At 41.6% G+C, this 15,974-nt stretch overlaps 1 protein-coding gene across 3 annotated transcripts in view; it reads left to right on the top strand.

Moving 5' to 3' along the window:
* frmd4ba (FERM domain containing 4Ba) overlaps positions 1-15,974 on the top strand; it is a 50,103-nt gene that overhangs the window by 16,251 nt on the left and 17,878 nt on the right. The window contains exons 1-7 of one of the 3 annotated variants that reach the window (XM_030051966.1): positions 2,631-2,700; positions 6,778-6,843; positions 7,227-7,321; positions 7,588-7,680; positions 8,092-8,176; positions 10,180-10,236; positions 10,623-10,645. In XM_030051966.1, coding sequence (XP_029907826.1) covers positions 2,647-2,700; positions 6,778-6,843; positions 7,227-7,321; positions 7,588-7,680; positions 8,092-8,176; positions 10,180-10,236; positions 10,623-10,645 — 473 coding nt within the window. In that variant the 5' untranslated portion in view covers positions 2,631-2,646. Of the gene's footprint in view, positions 1-2,630; positions 2,701-6,777; positions 6,844-7,226; positions 7,322-7,587; positions 7,681-8,091; positions 8,177-10,179; positions 10,237-10,622; positions 10,646-15,974 lie in introns of those variants that run through there. The other 2 variants (XM_030051968.1, XM_030051967.1) reach the window with 2 other exon arrangements.

The following is a 15,974-nucleotide window of genomic DNA, read 5'->3' as shown; positions in this document are numbered from 1 at the left end:
GCGTTATTGTCCTTACATTTATTTGAATTGTCTCCATACTGCCTCCAGCACATGTCCACAGGCTAAATAGTAAATTATGTATAGCATAAAGGAATAACCTATCTCAGGAAACAGACCGTGAGAGCAGACCGCAAAGGGCATTCACTTGATTTTCAGTTGAAAGTATCGTGCAATGGCTGCAACTAATGATGCAACTAATGCAAATAATACAAAGCGACGTCTTCAAATTGCTTCCTTCATCAGACCAGCAGCAAAAAAAATCCCAAAGTATTAACTTTACAATGATATGGAGCTGCAACTGGGAAGTGTTTGGGATTTTTATTTGATAAATGACTAAAGCGATTAATGGATTTTAAAACTTGTAATGGATTAAGCTCCAGTTGATCGACTAATGAATTAAGCAACTAAGCGTTTTCATGGGCTATAATCTTATAGAAAATTAATTTGTGCATGGTTGAATGTGTAAGTTCACATTCCTCGCTGAGACTCATGGTCACTCGTGGGTCATACATAGTCCAATTAAAGAGCAGTTCATTTTTATGTCACAAAATGAGAAATGCAGTACTTTCATGCACAGTAAAATACAAAATAAAGTTATTATTATTATTTTTTTAAATAAAACCTAATAAAATTAAAGGCCACTGCAACAGCAACTGCAGGTTAAGTCAGAGGCCTCCAAAACTTATTGTTTTTTTAGATAGTAATACTATGTTAACAAGTCTTACAATAACAAGATAATTAAATATTTAGTTGATTTGCTGAAAAGGATAAAGAGGAGATATTTTCCGGCTGGTCATGCCTTGTTATTTTATGTTATCTTCAGTATAAGTAAAACCTTCCTCCCTGTCTGTGAAAGCTTTTTTTCCAATTTCATTTAATTGAATTTTATTTTATTTTAGTTTGAAAAAATGGACCCACATCCCTGCAGTGCACTCAGAATCGACCCGCAGTCGAATTTTATGTACCACGACCCACCACTTTGGAACCATTTGGCTATTACAATTCAAATCTTCCACTGTTGGCGTCTGACCAGCTCCACTGGCCTCCTCAATAACAGCTGATGAGGCAGAGAGGCACTCATTCACTTCCCCTGTTGAGTTTTGGGGAATTTAGATTGGCAAACTTTCAGTCACAGGTCTGCAGCTCTAAACCTTCAGTGTGCCCACTCTCCCCTAAGATATTCCTGCAGATACAGCCTGTGTGCTCTCAGACGGTCAGCCTCCCAGGTCATGTTCAGCGGGAACACACTATGCTCTCTATGTGTTGACTGCGAACACTTAAAGCATTCTTGGAAACCCGGGTCATATAAACAAACAGCAGGATATTGTTTCCAGATGAACTGCAATGCATTGCTGCTGAGAGCGATCCCCCTCTCTGCTCATTTCTTTTGTCGTTCGCTTCTCATTCACGTGACGCCCTGTTGATTTGTTTATCTGACTTCCAAACTGTGTGTGTGTGTGTGTGTGTGTGTGTGTGTGTGTGGAGTCAGGTTGTTTGGGTTGTGTGCAACAGTTCATCATTAATTGCAGCAACACAAAGGGAAAGGTCTGGCAGTGACTTTGTAGCGCTCACAGAAGTGCTTCTCCTCTGCATTTTACATCAAAGGCGTTTCCAACATTTTTTTTTTTTTTTCATTTTCTTTCCATAGTAAAACTGTTTCAGTTTTAGTTTTACCGCGTCAGTTGTTCTACCGTCCGCGCCAGTCCAAATACAACCCAAATTGTTTTTAGTTTTCCTGTAAAATATGATGGGTGGGGATGTCTAGTGTTCTCAGGAAATTACTCCCACCTGCCAGACAAAATGACTGACATTCCCACACCCATCCTGAGACAATGAAATTGAAAAATCATACTGTGATAGAGCAATAAACAATAAGATGATGTCATAGCAGAATTTAAAAGGCACAAATTTTGATGCCTCTTAGCTCCATTTTGTATAAAAGCCACAGAGCCTGAATTCTGCATCGGCTGTGAAAGCTATTTTGTGATGTTCACCTCACAGAAGTGGAAAACACACAGTCACAAATTGTTCTGAAACAAAACAAAGACAAAAGTAATAATCCAAGGGTGGATGACCAATGTGCTGTGAGTCACAAAGAAAAGTATTTATGAGGAGAGACTCGTCAGTCGGACTTTTGTTTCTGCGTAGCCTGTGTTTGTATACAAGTGTGTTTATCTGGAGGGGAGACAGAGCCTGGAAGGCAGGCGCTCTCCAGTTCTGTCCTGCCCTCCCCTGCACTCTGTGAGGCAGCGTTTTGGACCAGGGCCCAGGACCAAGCCTGAGGCACACTACTCCACTCCAGCCTCTCCGGAGCACCGACTCTCACTGACATTACATCAGCTCAAAGACATAGTAGAGTGTGTGTGGGTTTGTGTGTGTGCTTTGGATGCCCCTGTGGGATTGTGGCTTTCCGGGAGCAAAGCAAACTGAAGCGGTGAGACAGTCAACTCAGTCCACTGATCGTCTTCAGCTAGTTGTAAATCTGTGAGGCTTCAGCAGTGGGGCAAGCTGGCCACCAAGGAGACAGTGCTGCCAGCCTCGGCTGTGCGCATCATATGTGGCGTGGAGGAGCTGGTGGCATCGGGCAGCCAGTATGTGTGGAGCCTGGCACATCAGACCTTGAGGAGGTGGTACAACCACGGGCTGATGCCATGTCGACGCCTCCTGGAGACATGGCTCAGGATCGGACAATGCTACCAGGTACGCTAGCTGCTTGAGCTCTAAGTGATTGGCTGCTTGATTGATTGATGCACAAAGGAGAGAGTGGCTGTACTCATCAGCCATGAGTGGAGGCTTGTATTGATTGCTTTATTGACATCTTGTGTTGATGATTACTCACTACCAGATGGGTTACGTTAGTTACCCATTTCATTTTTTTGTGGCTTATATTAAAATAGACTTTAATCCAAGCCCATGCAAAGTGAGTCAGTACCGGTTCTCCAGTGGCTCATTTGAGTGTGCGTGTCTTTTGTTTGAGTGGATGTGAAGAGACACAGGCTGCTTCTTGGTGAGTCACAAAGCCTGTTTTTAACAAGGGTCTGTCTCGTAGTGCATATGGTAGCCATTAAAAGCAGCATGACCGGGCGTTTGATCTCACTGTTTGGCTGAAAACGAGAAATTTCAAAGTTGTCTTTGAAATGCTACTCATTGTTGCCGGATCACCTAAATGCTGCGTGTGGCTGTGGGTTTTCTTACACGTGGTCCTTTGTATACTTTGTTTACAGTTGACCAGTGTCCGCAATTCATAATTCTTACTTTGAGCTAGAATACTGTGATGTGAAAAAGTCTTGGTTCACATTTGTTGTTTTATTCTACTATAGTTACCAGTCACCTTTTTGAATTTAGTGCTGAAAACCAAGATGTTAACCAAACTGATTAATGTCATGATTCAAAATTTCTGTTTAGTATTAGAAATATACTCAGGGCTTGGCTGTTTGCTGAAAAAAGTATTCCATTACAGTTAACAAATTCATCATAAGTGTCAAAAACCAAAGAATAACCCCAAACACATCTGTTTATTAAGATTACTCTAAGATAATTTGCCAAATCTGAGGTATAAAGGTACTGTACACATACAAAAAAGTGAATAGTTACAATGTTCAGTGAGTATATTTAAGGTTTGCACTGAATAAAGACAAAGAACACCTGACTTGTTTTAAAGGTGACCTACGCAAGATTACAGAGGGACGACTGAAGTGAGGACTGTATAGACTCTACTGACAAAAACACAGTATAACCTTGAAAACTATGAGGGATCCAGTTTGATGCTAGGAACCATGTAGATTCAACCATCAAATTACATGCTTATTCTACGTTTTTTGCCCGTTGAGTCTAAAGAGTTCTCACTTCAGCAGACTCTCGGCAATTTTGGATCGGTCAGCCTTAAATGCACAGAAATCAAATGGCCTTCTGAGAATACATTCTCATACAAAATTCATTCATTCATACAAAACTATTCCCAAAAGTAATCCCCTAAGCAATCAGAATACATTTTTTCATATAACATAGTTCCATTTATTTACATGTATGGCTTTACCACCCAACCCTGCCTATGGTTTCAAAGGGTTAATTAAGGAGGTGGGAGGGGTGGTGGAGATCTGCAGACCTGCTCAAAGCTGCAGGGTGGGCCCTGTTAAGCCTGGCCAGGTCAGCGGCTGGGGGTCGTGTGAAGAAAGTACCACTGAGGTCCCTGCCCATAATGGCAGGGCTTGAGGGGGATGACCTCCCTGTCACGGTCATGACACATCATCTGACCTTCCTTTTTATCACGGGGAACCTCCCTCCAAAGCACCGGTCCTCTCTTCAGCTGGACTGAGGCCAGTGATCCCTGTCAGCCTTTTAAAAAATGGTTAAGACCGTCTTTGAAAAGCTTTGCTAGTTTGAGAAGGAAACCAATGCGGTTCGTGAATATTCTGTCTCGTCACATATGGTGCATCGCCCAACAAATCCATGTTTTAAAGCATCCCCTAAGTGTTTTCTGAACATTTTTGAAATTGGATGAGATGACTCAGGGTTTGGCAGTCACATTTAACCACAGATTTTGTAGGTGAACCTGAATCCGTCAGTGGTTGTTGCTGGCTGCAAGCTGGGAATGGGGGCGTTGACTGAAAGGCCTTTGTCCATTTCTCTAGGTTTTGATGTCACTGGTCTGCCACAATGCAGCATTGATAGATGTGCCCCAATAAGGACTGCACAGTGGACAGCAACACCGATCCCTGAAAGGGTTACTGTAGTGACTAATCCCAATCTAGACAATGGGGTTTGTGTAATTAACAGCCAAATCATATAAATCAGTGTTTCAGTGTGGTTAGCTCCAGTACTGTAGCTTATTTTTTTAGTTTGTGTATCAGTGACAAAGGTTTTTACAGTTCCTGAACCACAGTGATATGAACCTTAAATCTCCCTGCTGGACAACTCACATCATACTTGGCCTGACGGGGAATGGTGTTGAAATCTGGGGTTTCATAGACAAAGTTCACATAATACCGAGTTAGCGTGAGTGCAAATGCACCACTTTGTTTCAATGCACAACATTACCCACAGAACAGTAAGTCTCAGTGAGGTTTGGGGCATCACAAAAAAAAAAGAATGAAAACAAAGCAGAATGTGGCTTGTATAAAAGTCAAATGACAGCTCTGTTGTGGCAGAGGGAACAATATGTCCTGGTGGACTAGAGTTTTAACACCCGGCCAGAAGCCGTCTCCCCGTCCTGCGGTCACACTGGACGTCAACGTGACCCTCACTTTCCACCACAGCTCCAGCAGTTGCATGCCACATGTTTTTTACTGAGTCACAGAAATAAATGGCCACATTCCTTGGCAGGAAACAGCTTTTTGAGAGTCAGCTTGAGCGCACACTCGAGGCAGGGAGGGCCTTCCCAATTTTATTGAGATTAAACAGCACTGAATTATTACTATGAAGATGAAATGTAACCTGAAAAAAAAGAAGGAAAAAAAGTCCTTTTTCTCAGAAGGACAGAGGAGGAAAGCACCTTATGGGAATTCAAGCTATACTGAATTTTGGCAGTGCATGTAAAGTTAAGCAGCCACAGTTCTTCACTGACTGTGAGGCTTTGTTTGTGTTTGACAACGTGATCTAAAAATCCAAATTTTAACACATTAAAGATGCTTATTTAGTCTTTGCTATTATGAATGGCCTGTAGCTATCAATCATATAGACTCTGACCTGGTCTGTGTTGTGAATTGTTGGATTACAACTACAGAGTGTGTAGCAAGAACAAAAGGGTGAATTGTTAAAAAATAAAAAGATCACATTTTTGATCAGTTTACAAATAGAGTCCATCTATACATAACCAACATCAGTTTGATACAGGGGTGTATCCCGGTACTTTTTTGTCCTACAGATTTAGGTCCATATGAGTAAACTTATTATAACTATACAGTCTAACGATCATGTTTGTGCATGGCGTGTAAACAATCTGTGACTTCTGGCTTGATGTCAGTGTGGAGGTTGAAAATTACAACCCTGAACACAGTAAACAAATAGGCTCATGTCTGTAGCACTGCAGTATGTGAGTAATGTGTCCTGAGAGTGATTTAAAAACTAGATTATATTTATTACAGTGTGTTATCAAAATATATGCATGCAAAGGAATTTAAAAAATACATTAAGTCACCACCCCCATTCAGGCCCATTCAGGGCCTGAATGGGCACTGAATGGGCCTAAATGTGCAGACAGCGAAGTATCCGTTGATTATATCATCCATCTCCATCACAATAGTTTGAATATCTACTCTTTTAGTTGAAGGGCAGTTCTGCTGACTGCGACAGATTAAACCTTTAAAAAAAATCAGCTGAACAATAGAGAGGAAATTCAATTAAACTATTTGAGGACTTCATTGTCTTTAAAAGAGGAAAAGCCTGGATGATGACTTTTTTTTTAGTGACTTTCATTAGCATGGTGCTGATGCAGAGGAAGAATATGCAGGTGCAAAAGACAGGCTATAGTCTGTGCTGGACCTGCACAGCAAAAGAGAGTTCTTTACAAGATCAGCATCCTTAGTTTAAAGTTTACTTTGCATTTTTTTCTGCACTATAAAGAAATCAAACAAAAGATCATGACCTAATGACGACAGATCCTAAGGACAGGCGAAAAGGTGCGGTGAGTCACTCCTCTGCTCAAAAACAAGAGAGGCAGTCGTTTTATCACCCGGGACCTTGTGTGACCGCCTCGGGGCTCGAAGCAACATCCCACTTATGGTCACGGAGTTGTCTTCCAGGAGTTTTTCGTGACTCATGTCTCTTTCCTTCCTGCAGATGACAGAGGGCCGTCTGTGCCAGGTTCACCTCCTTGATGACAGGAAGCTGGAGCTGCTGGTTCAGGTACGGGACACTTTCATGTTACCCTCTGTGCTTTTAAAAATGATGGTGACGCACTGGGATGTTTGTAGGATCCATTATACATCTTGCTGTTGCACCTTTCATTTTTAACATTTGTTGTAATTTTAGTGTCTGTTATCTAGTTGTTTCTCTTCTTGCTTTTCTACATTTCTTGTTTCAGTTCTATGTTTTGTAATCATGCTCTCACATGGACAAATATGTTTACATATTTTCTTTTATTTGTGCTTTCTGTGTTGGATCAGTGTGTTTTCACTGTTTCTGGCACTTCCCTTGTGTGTTTTATCACTGCACAAATAAACTAAACTTGTCCTAATTATTGCTTTGCTGCATTTGAAGGCCTGTGTTTTGCATTTTACATTTTCCAGCCCAAGCTGTTGTCCCGTGACCTGTTAGATTTGGTGTCTTCACATTTTAACTTGAAGGAAAAAGAATACTTTGGGTTATGCTTCATAGATGACACGTAAGTATGTTCCCAGCTATGTTCCAAGTATGTTCCCAAATTACTGCCCTGGTGTTTGTGCACATGGGTGTGTGTGTGTGTGTGTGTCCATTTATCTGTTGTATTTAACTCTTCATTTTATCTGACAAGATCGGATGATTAAGAATAAATTCCTACAGAGGCAGCGGGACAGAAGGCAAAAGGCCAGTCGAGGGGAAGGAAGTAGGGAGGGAAAATATATGGTTGTAACATTCCAGTATATGATTCATCCTTTTATTCCTCCTCAGTGGTCAGAGTAACTGGCTCCAGTTGGATCGCAGAGTTCTTGATCACGACTTCTCCAAGAAGACCAATCCTTTGGAGCTCAAGTTCCTGGTGAGGTGAGTGCTCTAATAGCAAGAACGCACCAATTCATGAAGGGGTCTCCTCTCTCTGTGGTCCTGAACTTGAACTTGAACTAAATGTGGAACACTATATTTATTTCCAGGAGTATCAGCCCATATTAAACCCTGCCATGATACGTATATTTTTTAACAAATATGACACATCTGTGTATAATCTGGGCCTATTTTGAATCATTGGTGAACATTGGTGCAATGAGAGTTGTGCAATGGCCACCTTCTATCAGTATATTGCAGCTGATCCAAAGGCTTATTATAACCAGCAGGGGGCGCTGATGGACCATAGTTTGTATCCTGCTATGACTGCTTGAATAATACACTGGATATGATAAATAGGAGCACTGGGAATATGCAGTGAAAGTTGTATGACCAAAAACAAACTGTTTGCAGGTTTTATATTGAGAGGATCACATACCTGAAAGAGAACACAACAGTGGAACTCTTCTTTCTGAATGCAAAGTCTTCAGTTTTCAATGTAAGTGCCTACTTTTTATTGCATGCTTCTTTTGGAAATGTGCCTGATGCATTACTTTTGTGCAAAACATCTTCTCTAATCTCAGCAAAGTTAACTCAAGCACTAACAGCCACATTTGGCCTATCCCTCAGTATCCAGATCACTGCACATCTGTGTTAAACTGAGGCTAATCCAATTATTTATCTGTCATCATTTTTGATGGGTAATCCGACAAATAGGCTTATAAGCACCAGATTTCATCTAGCTGAAGGGCTAATGTGAAGAAGGCGTTGATGGGGAAAGGTGCAATGTAAACTGAAATGTCTGCAGTTTATTAAAAAAAAATTAACATTAACTGAGCAGTTATGGAAATGTAACATAAGTAACACAGGGGTACATTTTAACAAAATGATGATTTAAAATCTATAGAACTCTATCCATTATTAAGTTACCGACATTTCCTAAGTCCTTTAAGCTCTCATGGGTGTATTTTATTTAAGACAGTGCAATATAAGATTATGCATTTCTCAGCCCTCAGGCCTCTGGTTGAGGACCCGAGCTTGAGGAAGAGACACACTATCCAAAAAGAGTGAGAGGGAGGTTTATATCTGTCTATTAGCAGAGCAAAACCACACCATGAAAAATCAAACTGTTCAATACACAGTAGACCCTGCAAAGATCTCACCAGTAATGGTTGGGCGACTGAGAGTTGCCTGACCTTGAGTGTTTGTTATATTTTGAACTGGGAGCTAAAAAATGTAGTGTTGCAAACACATCCATTGCATGACAGCCATAGTCAGTCGAATTGTTAATATCCGTTATTCTTTGTTCAATGCTGTGACAGCTGCAGATCTGACACAGAATGCTTCAAATTGACATTTTCAGGAGTGAGGATATCAACAACATCTCTCAGGCTCCTCTTCACAAATTCCCCTTCACTGTATGGCTTTAGTGCATGACCAATGTTTCATGCCACTGGATCTGATGCCAACGTTACAGTGCTTAGTACATTTTCAAAAACCCCAGGAAACTCCTAGGCCATGTTACCATGGAGTAAGGTGAAATGGTGCTACAGGTTTGAAGCTTTAAAATGCAATAGGGAAGTCTGGCATATCAAGCAAAAGAATTTTCCATTTTGCTCTGCAAAAAAATACAAATCCTCCTATTCAGATAAGAATGCCCTGTGCTCCTCTTCATATTTGCATTTTACATTTTCCTGACCCTTCCATGGTGATTCAGTCAGCAAACTTCTGCATGTGCGCACTTCTACATCTGCAGAAGTATATTTTGCGTTTGGACTGGAGTAGCTACATGCACGACACCAAATGTTTTTTGGCAGCAGTGTAAAATATTCAATGGATTTGACTTATCAGAAATATATTTTAAAATGGGAAAAAAATGAAAAATGAATAAATAATAATAATAATAAAAGGAGAAAGTTTTCACACACCATGCTGCATTCACATGATCTCGGACAATAGAGCTGGTGATAGTTAATGGTAAATTTCTGACCAGCAATGACATTTTTTTTTTTTTTTTTTTTTTAAAGATTGTCTAAAATTGGGGGTGGCAATTCCTTTTTAGGGTGGCTGCTGCTAGCCCATGCCCCCCCTTAGATCCGCCATTGCAGTGCAGTGTTTTCCACGGGGAGGGCAGCCCGGTCACCAGGCTGGGAAACGGAGACTGTTGAACCTGCTTTCAGACCGTACCACTTCACTCAAGGGTGGCGGTCTCAAACAAATCGTCTAACCTCGGCGTTTTGCGCACCCTTATCGGTTTTAGTCGCTTGACACATTTTCGCGAAATGTAGGGTGTTGATAGACGGTGTTAACCTCTACGCTGAGACAGTTTTAAACCCCGTGTTTTCTCCTCCGCGGTGGTTCAGTCCGTAACGGTGGGACGAGGTACGGGACTGAGGGGAAGATTTGCGCTCAAGTCAAGTGTTTCGGACGGGGGGTGCGCTTTATACTTATTTCACTGATTTTTCCCCAAAAAACATTACTTTCCCCCGTTTCTTACAACAGGAGGGCATCGAAGTGGAGGCTGAAAATGTCTTCAAGTTAGCCGCATTCGCACTGCAGGTAAGAGCAAAGAGTTTTTCACTGACATTTGAAGCACTCACCAGAAACGTGAGCCAAGGCGGCCGCTGCCTGCAACATTTGAAAACAGTTGTCTCCTGCAGATGGGCTCGTTAGCCGCAGAGAAGTCATTGTTCAAAGCCTGAGCCCGTTCTTTCTACTTTTATTTTTATTCGTGTTTTTTTTTTTTTTTTTTAAGAGGTCCTTTGAAGATTGCGCGCTAAGCTAAGATAGTGCCTGCACGCAGCACGTTGAGTTGCATGATAGATGTTGGATTGTGCAGGTTTGTGCATTGTGCAGGGAGCGCACTGTGTAACTTGGCAGGCATCTCTCTCTATCTCTTTTTTTTTATTATTCTGTCTTTAATCACCTTTTTCTCTTTTTTAAAGGAGGCGAAAGGAGAATACACCAGGTAAGCAGCTGTTCAATTATTATTTGCATGATAAAAGCGCCTCACATAAAATAAATGTTATGGTGGTGGATTTGATTTTACAGTATGCAAAAGTCGGCCAAAAATGTTTTGTGCATGAAAATGACATTCATTAGAACTGTATTCAGAGTGACTTTTAAATGCAGTTTCGGGCAGATTTTTAAACATGTCTCCAAACATGTGCAGCATTTTTTGGAGGGGCATTGTGGGTTTGTGCAGATGTGAATGAACTTTCTAATCCAATATTGATTGCAAACAGTAACCAGTGAACTGTGAAGTGTTTGTTGCCTGTCTCCAACATGGAAGAAGGGCTTGGCTTGCTGAGTTGTTTGGTCAGTGCCCAAGTGTGTGAATGTTGCTGTGCAGGCAGTTAATATTCAACCTCACTCGCTCAGATTTTTCTTTTACGCTGGACTTCCCTCGGTTAATAATTGTCTTGATGTTATTCTTGTGACATTGAACTGAACCAGAGCTGGCTCGCTGCCATCCACATACTCAAAACGTCGCCTTTCCTAAGTCAACATATTGTCAAAGTGATTGCTAGGGAAGAAAATGTGATGTTAAAGCGCTGACGTGCATCCCTTGGCAAACATAATTTTCTCTCAGACACACAGTATGGATGTTACGTGTGTGACTTGGACATTGCTGGGAGGCACTGTACGAAACACCCACAATCGCCTCACAAGTGGAGATAATGTTTTTGTAGAAGGTCTTGTTCTCAGAGGCTTGACCTGCTGATAAGTTTTGTTGTTTTTTGCCATCTGCAGGAACGAAGGGCATTGACTGCGATCAGTAAACACCTCTCTGTCTGAGAGTGAGTGGCTAAGCAGGTTGTAGCAGCAGAACCTGTGTGTTTGTCCGAGCACGGCGCCCCTTATGGCCTCCGTGCATTGTGTGAAACACAAAGCTTTGTGCTCTGTAAGGAATTGTATGTATGTGGTGTGAGTGCTCATATGTATAGATGCTAATATAATGCTGAAAATGCAGTTTGAACCCTTGTCAAACAGCTGTCTTCGCTCTTGCTGAAAAAGGGGGAGGAAAAAAGTGGCAGCATCTATTTGAGTTTGCCCTATTTACAAGCATGACTGAATTGATAATGATCGTTCATTGCAGTTTGTTCACTGATGTTCAAAGGACAGTTATGCCTCAGTATTTTGATTTAAAGCCAATCCGCCCTGAACTTCATAGTCTGCTGGAGTTCCAACTTTTCCAGCCCATGTGGGTGTAGGGATGGGCTGTACTTTGTCCTGACTATGAAAGCACAATAAATGAGAACGTGCCAACAAATCTGTTCAAATCAGTGTGCATGGGGGAGTCTCCAAGTGAAGCCAGCTTTCTTTCTTTCTTTGCAGCAGTATCACTTTTTTCCCTGCTCATACTGGTTTTACATTTTGAGCTTCAGTCCAAATCATTTTAACACTGTCGACTTTGACCCTCAGCTTGGGGTGATAGGACAAAAATAAGATATAATCATTCAGTCTTTTTTTCCTACTGTAGTGATGCTTACTGTGGAAAAAGACAAAAGATTAACTTGATAGCCTTTCGTTTCGGCATATTTCACTTGGCTCTCGGTGTTGGGTTTTAGTATTTGTATGATACCTGACTTGACCATATTATTGGCCTGATATCCAATCCTGTTATTGTGCTGGTGCATCCCCAGGTGCTTTGTGGTAATAAGTCTCATTCTTGTCTATGATACCTTTCATTTTGGCCTCTGTGAGAGGAGGGCCGGTAAATCCCCTCATAAAGCTTTTAATATAAATGTGTCTCCTCTAGACAGTATCAGCAAAGGGCCCTGGAGTGAGATTAGTTGTGGAGGAGTTAGGGAGACCTCCTCCTCCTACAGCCAGCCTGCCTTAAGAGGGATGAACCAGACCAAGTGCCCAGTGGTAGACAACTTGGCGTCAGGAGGGCTCACGATAGTGACGTTGGTACAGTGGTCTGGGCCGACTGCCTGCAGAGCACTGAGATAATCTGCACCTTCAGGTTTAAAGCCTGGTGCTGCCTCACAATTGCTTTTTGCTAAAACAAAAATGCATTTTTTTTTTCCACCAGTAATCGCTGGCATTTTCAGGTCATTAAATCCCTATTTTGCCACTGACCGTCATTGATTTCTACACAATGGAGCTGCAACCTGTTCCAAGTTCACGAAAGCCTTTACATTTACTGCTCAGTAAATTTGGTGTCAGCTAAGCCTTTACTTGATAAAATTCAGTAGCTCATTGAAAATGATAGGTGTCATGTTTCTGGCAGCTGTGTTTGGGAAAAAAATAAAAGGAAAACTGGGTAGATAATAAGATAATATGAGCAGTGGTAGCCACCATGGCTAAACAGACAAAAGAAAGAACGGCACCTATTAGTAGAATCCAGCAAAAAACAGAATGAGCGGAAAAGATAAGATATTGCAGTACAGGTAATTGCTTTGAGTCTTTTCTTTGTGTGTTCATTTAGTTGTTTGGTGACGTATTTTCTTTTTCTCATGGATTACTGGCCAAACATAGACAACGATACAAGTGATTGTGTGATATGTGACATATTGTACGATAATTGGCTAAGATACATCACAGTATCTGTAACAAGAAGAAAAAAATACCCTGGAAAAGGCAAAATAATTCTCCAGTAAGCAGGAATCAGTTGTGTTTTTCGGTGTTTTAATATGCACAGTGACTGCAACAAGTGCATGACAGAGCATACATAAACACAGTGAACAAATACGTCTCACAGAAACTCAAATCTGCATCTGTTGAAATTATGTTGAAAAACTGAAATATCGATTCTTGGCATGCGCGTATCGACAATGTATCACAAGAGGAAGTATTGAGATTTTTGTTCCACGCCGAGATGTCACTTTGAGTGCATCTAGTGGTGTTTCTTAGGGAAAAAATATTTCCCCAATCTAAAACAAGAACCGAAAATGTTAGGTTTTGGTGTCAGTAAAAGAGCAAAGGCATCTGTGTAACATTCAACAACCATATGGGGAGGAATTCATCATAAAAGAGGCAGTGATTTCAGTGTCTACACCAACGGTGGCCCCAATAGACCTGAATGCAGTACCATGACAAGACATGTGTTTGGAGTAAGGAGTGTGACTCATGTTTTCTTGACTGGGAAAACTCTCACTCTTCCTATGCTGTCAGGAACACTCTTACCTTCTCCACCTACACACACACCCCAAGGCTGAATGCAGTGAACTTCACATCTGTTCTCTGGGGTTGTTGAAAGACGTGGGAAACATAGGGCATTGCCAGCCACAAAAGTTAATTGCCACAAAGCCTTGACAAACATTGAACATTATAAATCAATAATATTAACTCTGTATCTGGGGGTGTTACATTACACTAACTGCTATTACATTAAAATAACAATCCAACAACAGTCAATATCTTTTTGTGGGCATTACGTTGGAATTTTGCACATTTTAATGTAGAAACAGAATGCAGAATGTTTCTTTATGTTTCTTGCACTATACATTTATTCTGAATAAACTGTTATGGTAGAAATACTGCTATTTCTGTAAACATCAAACACATCACTTCCTGTGCAGTGAGCCCAGTAACCCCCCCTGCTCATGTTTTGGTTTATGTCTGTATCCCTTTATCGTCAGCATATCGCAGAGTACTTTTCAGACGCAGAGCCTATACATCTTACAGCTATTATCAAGGAACAATCACTAAACAAAATTATGTAACACAGCATGTGACAAAATACAAGACAATGAAGCAAAACAAAGCACAGGACACAAAATAAAGTGTCGGTAACACATAACAAGCCCCGCCTGACCTGGCCAGTCTAGCCTAACCAGCACCACAATGTCTATGATAAACCTTGCAATGTAAAAAAAAAAAAAAAGAAGAAGAAGAAGAAGAGTAGAAGAAACCATCAGAAAGCTGCTGTAAAGAGGGATAGCTTATAGGTGGTTACAGCAACACTTGATAAAGCTTAAATGGCATTTCATCAATCAGCAAAATGGACATTTATCTCTGAGAACCGGTCCTGGAAGATAATTTTAATTACGACTAGTACAGTGTCTTTTGTGTTCCAAGCATACCACACATGAGCCAGCATTGCACCCCAGACAGTTTCAGCCCTCAGCTCTATTTGCAGGTGTAGCCTGTAGTTAGTGGTTCATTCACAGCAACAGTCTCTCTCATTGTGCTCGCTCAACAGTCACCACGTCTCGGGCCCTCTGGAATAGCTGACACATGAGTATTATCTCTCCCACACTGGGTAGGCTGCGCAGGGCTGGGCTGTGCTGGGTGTAGGAATTGCCCCCACGCTGCAGGGAGATAACAGACATAGTAATGAATTCCAGATTGCTGACAGGGCAGTGTGGCTGCGGAGTAGATCACCCCGACAACGGCAGGCCCTGGCTCCCCATAAAATGTATGCCATCAAACTCCCAGTGAACTGCCATGGCAGCAAAACCCAGTCAAGCTAGGAGAGGTAGCCACGGGGAGGAGGGATTCAAGTCACTGCTGTGTGCCTTTGAGGTGGTTCACCTTTGTTTTTGTTTAGTAAGCTGCTTCACATAACTGGATCATTATGGTTCTGACCTAACATGTCAGCAGTTGTTAGATTTCATTAATCTTTAAGGATCTCAGAGGAAGAGTAAAGCTGGTGTTCATAAAAGTCAAGTCGAGGTCAAATTGATATTGCGCTAACAAGATCACATTGGTTTCAGGTTATTTTTATACACTCTGCTGATTTAATGGAAGTGGATCTAATTGTTATTTTCAAGGATGCTCTAATAGTTAATGGTGTTACATATAGCCTGGCCTGCAGGTCTGAGTCCTGTCTGAGAGGCCAGGGCCTGTTTCTGAACAGCACTGGGGCTCATACAGTACCTTTCAACACAGGCAGAGTCTGCCAAGTGCTGGTGAATGGCTTTTGTTCAGCGCTCCAGTGGACTGGCCCGCCAAGCCATAGCTCTCTTTGTCCGGCAGTAACTGTAGACCAAGTGCTCCCCCCTGCATGATGTTGGAGTGACTCAAGAGTTCACTATCATAGACCTTGACAGTGACACACACCACAGTTTGTCTGCGCGGATAACGCAGCCAATTGCTATGTTTATTGGATCACTTTCAGTGTCTGCTTAACATTCTTGTCAGTGGTCGTGGGTGAGAGCTACCTGTTGCATGTATCACAGTGTATCACTGACAAATCTATTTAGGTAAAACAACGTAATGTAGTTTATATACATAAGATAACAGTGAAGTACTTTACCTCTGAGAACCTGCATGAAAGGGCTTTGGCATTCTTTTGAAATTTGTTCCAAAACCCCCCTAAAAGGCATCCTATGACTTAAAAGGGC

This window comes from Myripristis murdjan, chromosome 5 (genome assembly GCF_902150065.1).
Source record: "Myripristis murdjan chromosome 5, fMyrMur1.1, whole genome shotgun sequence".
Lineage (NCBI taxonomy): Eukaryota > Metazoa > Chordata > Actinopteri > Holocentriformes > Holocentridae > Myripristis > Myripristis murdjan.
Note: the sequence above shows the minus strand (reverse complement) of the source record. Positions and strands in the feature narration are given on the sequence as shown.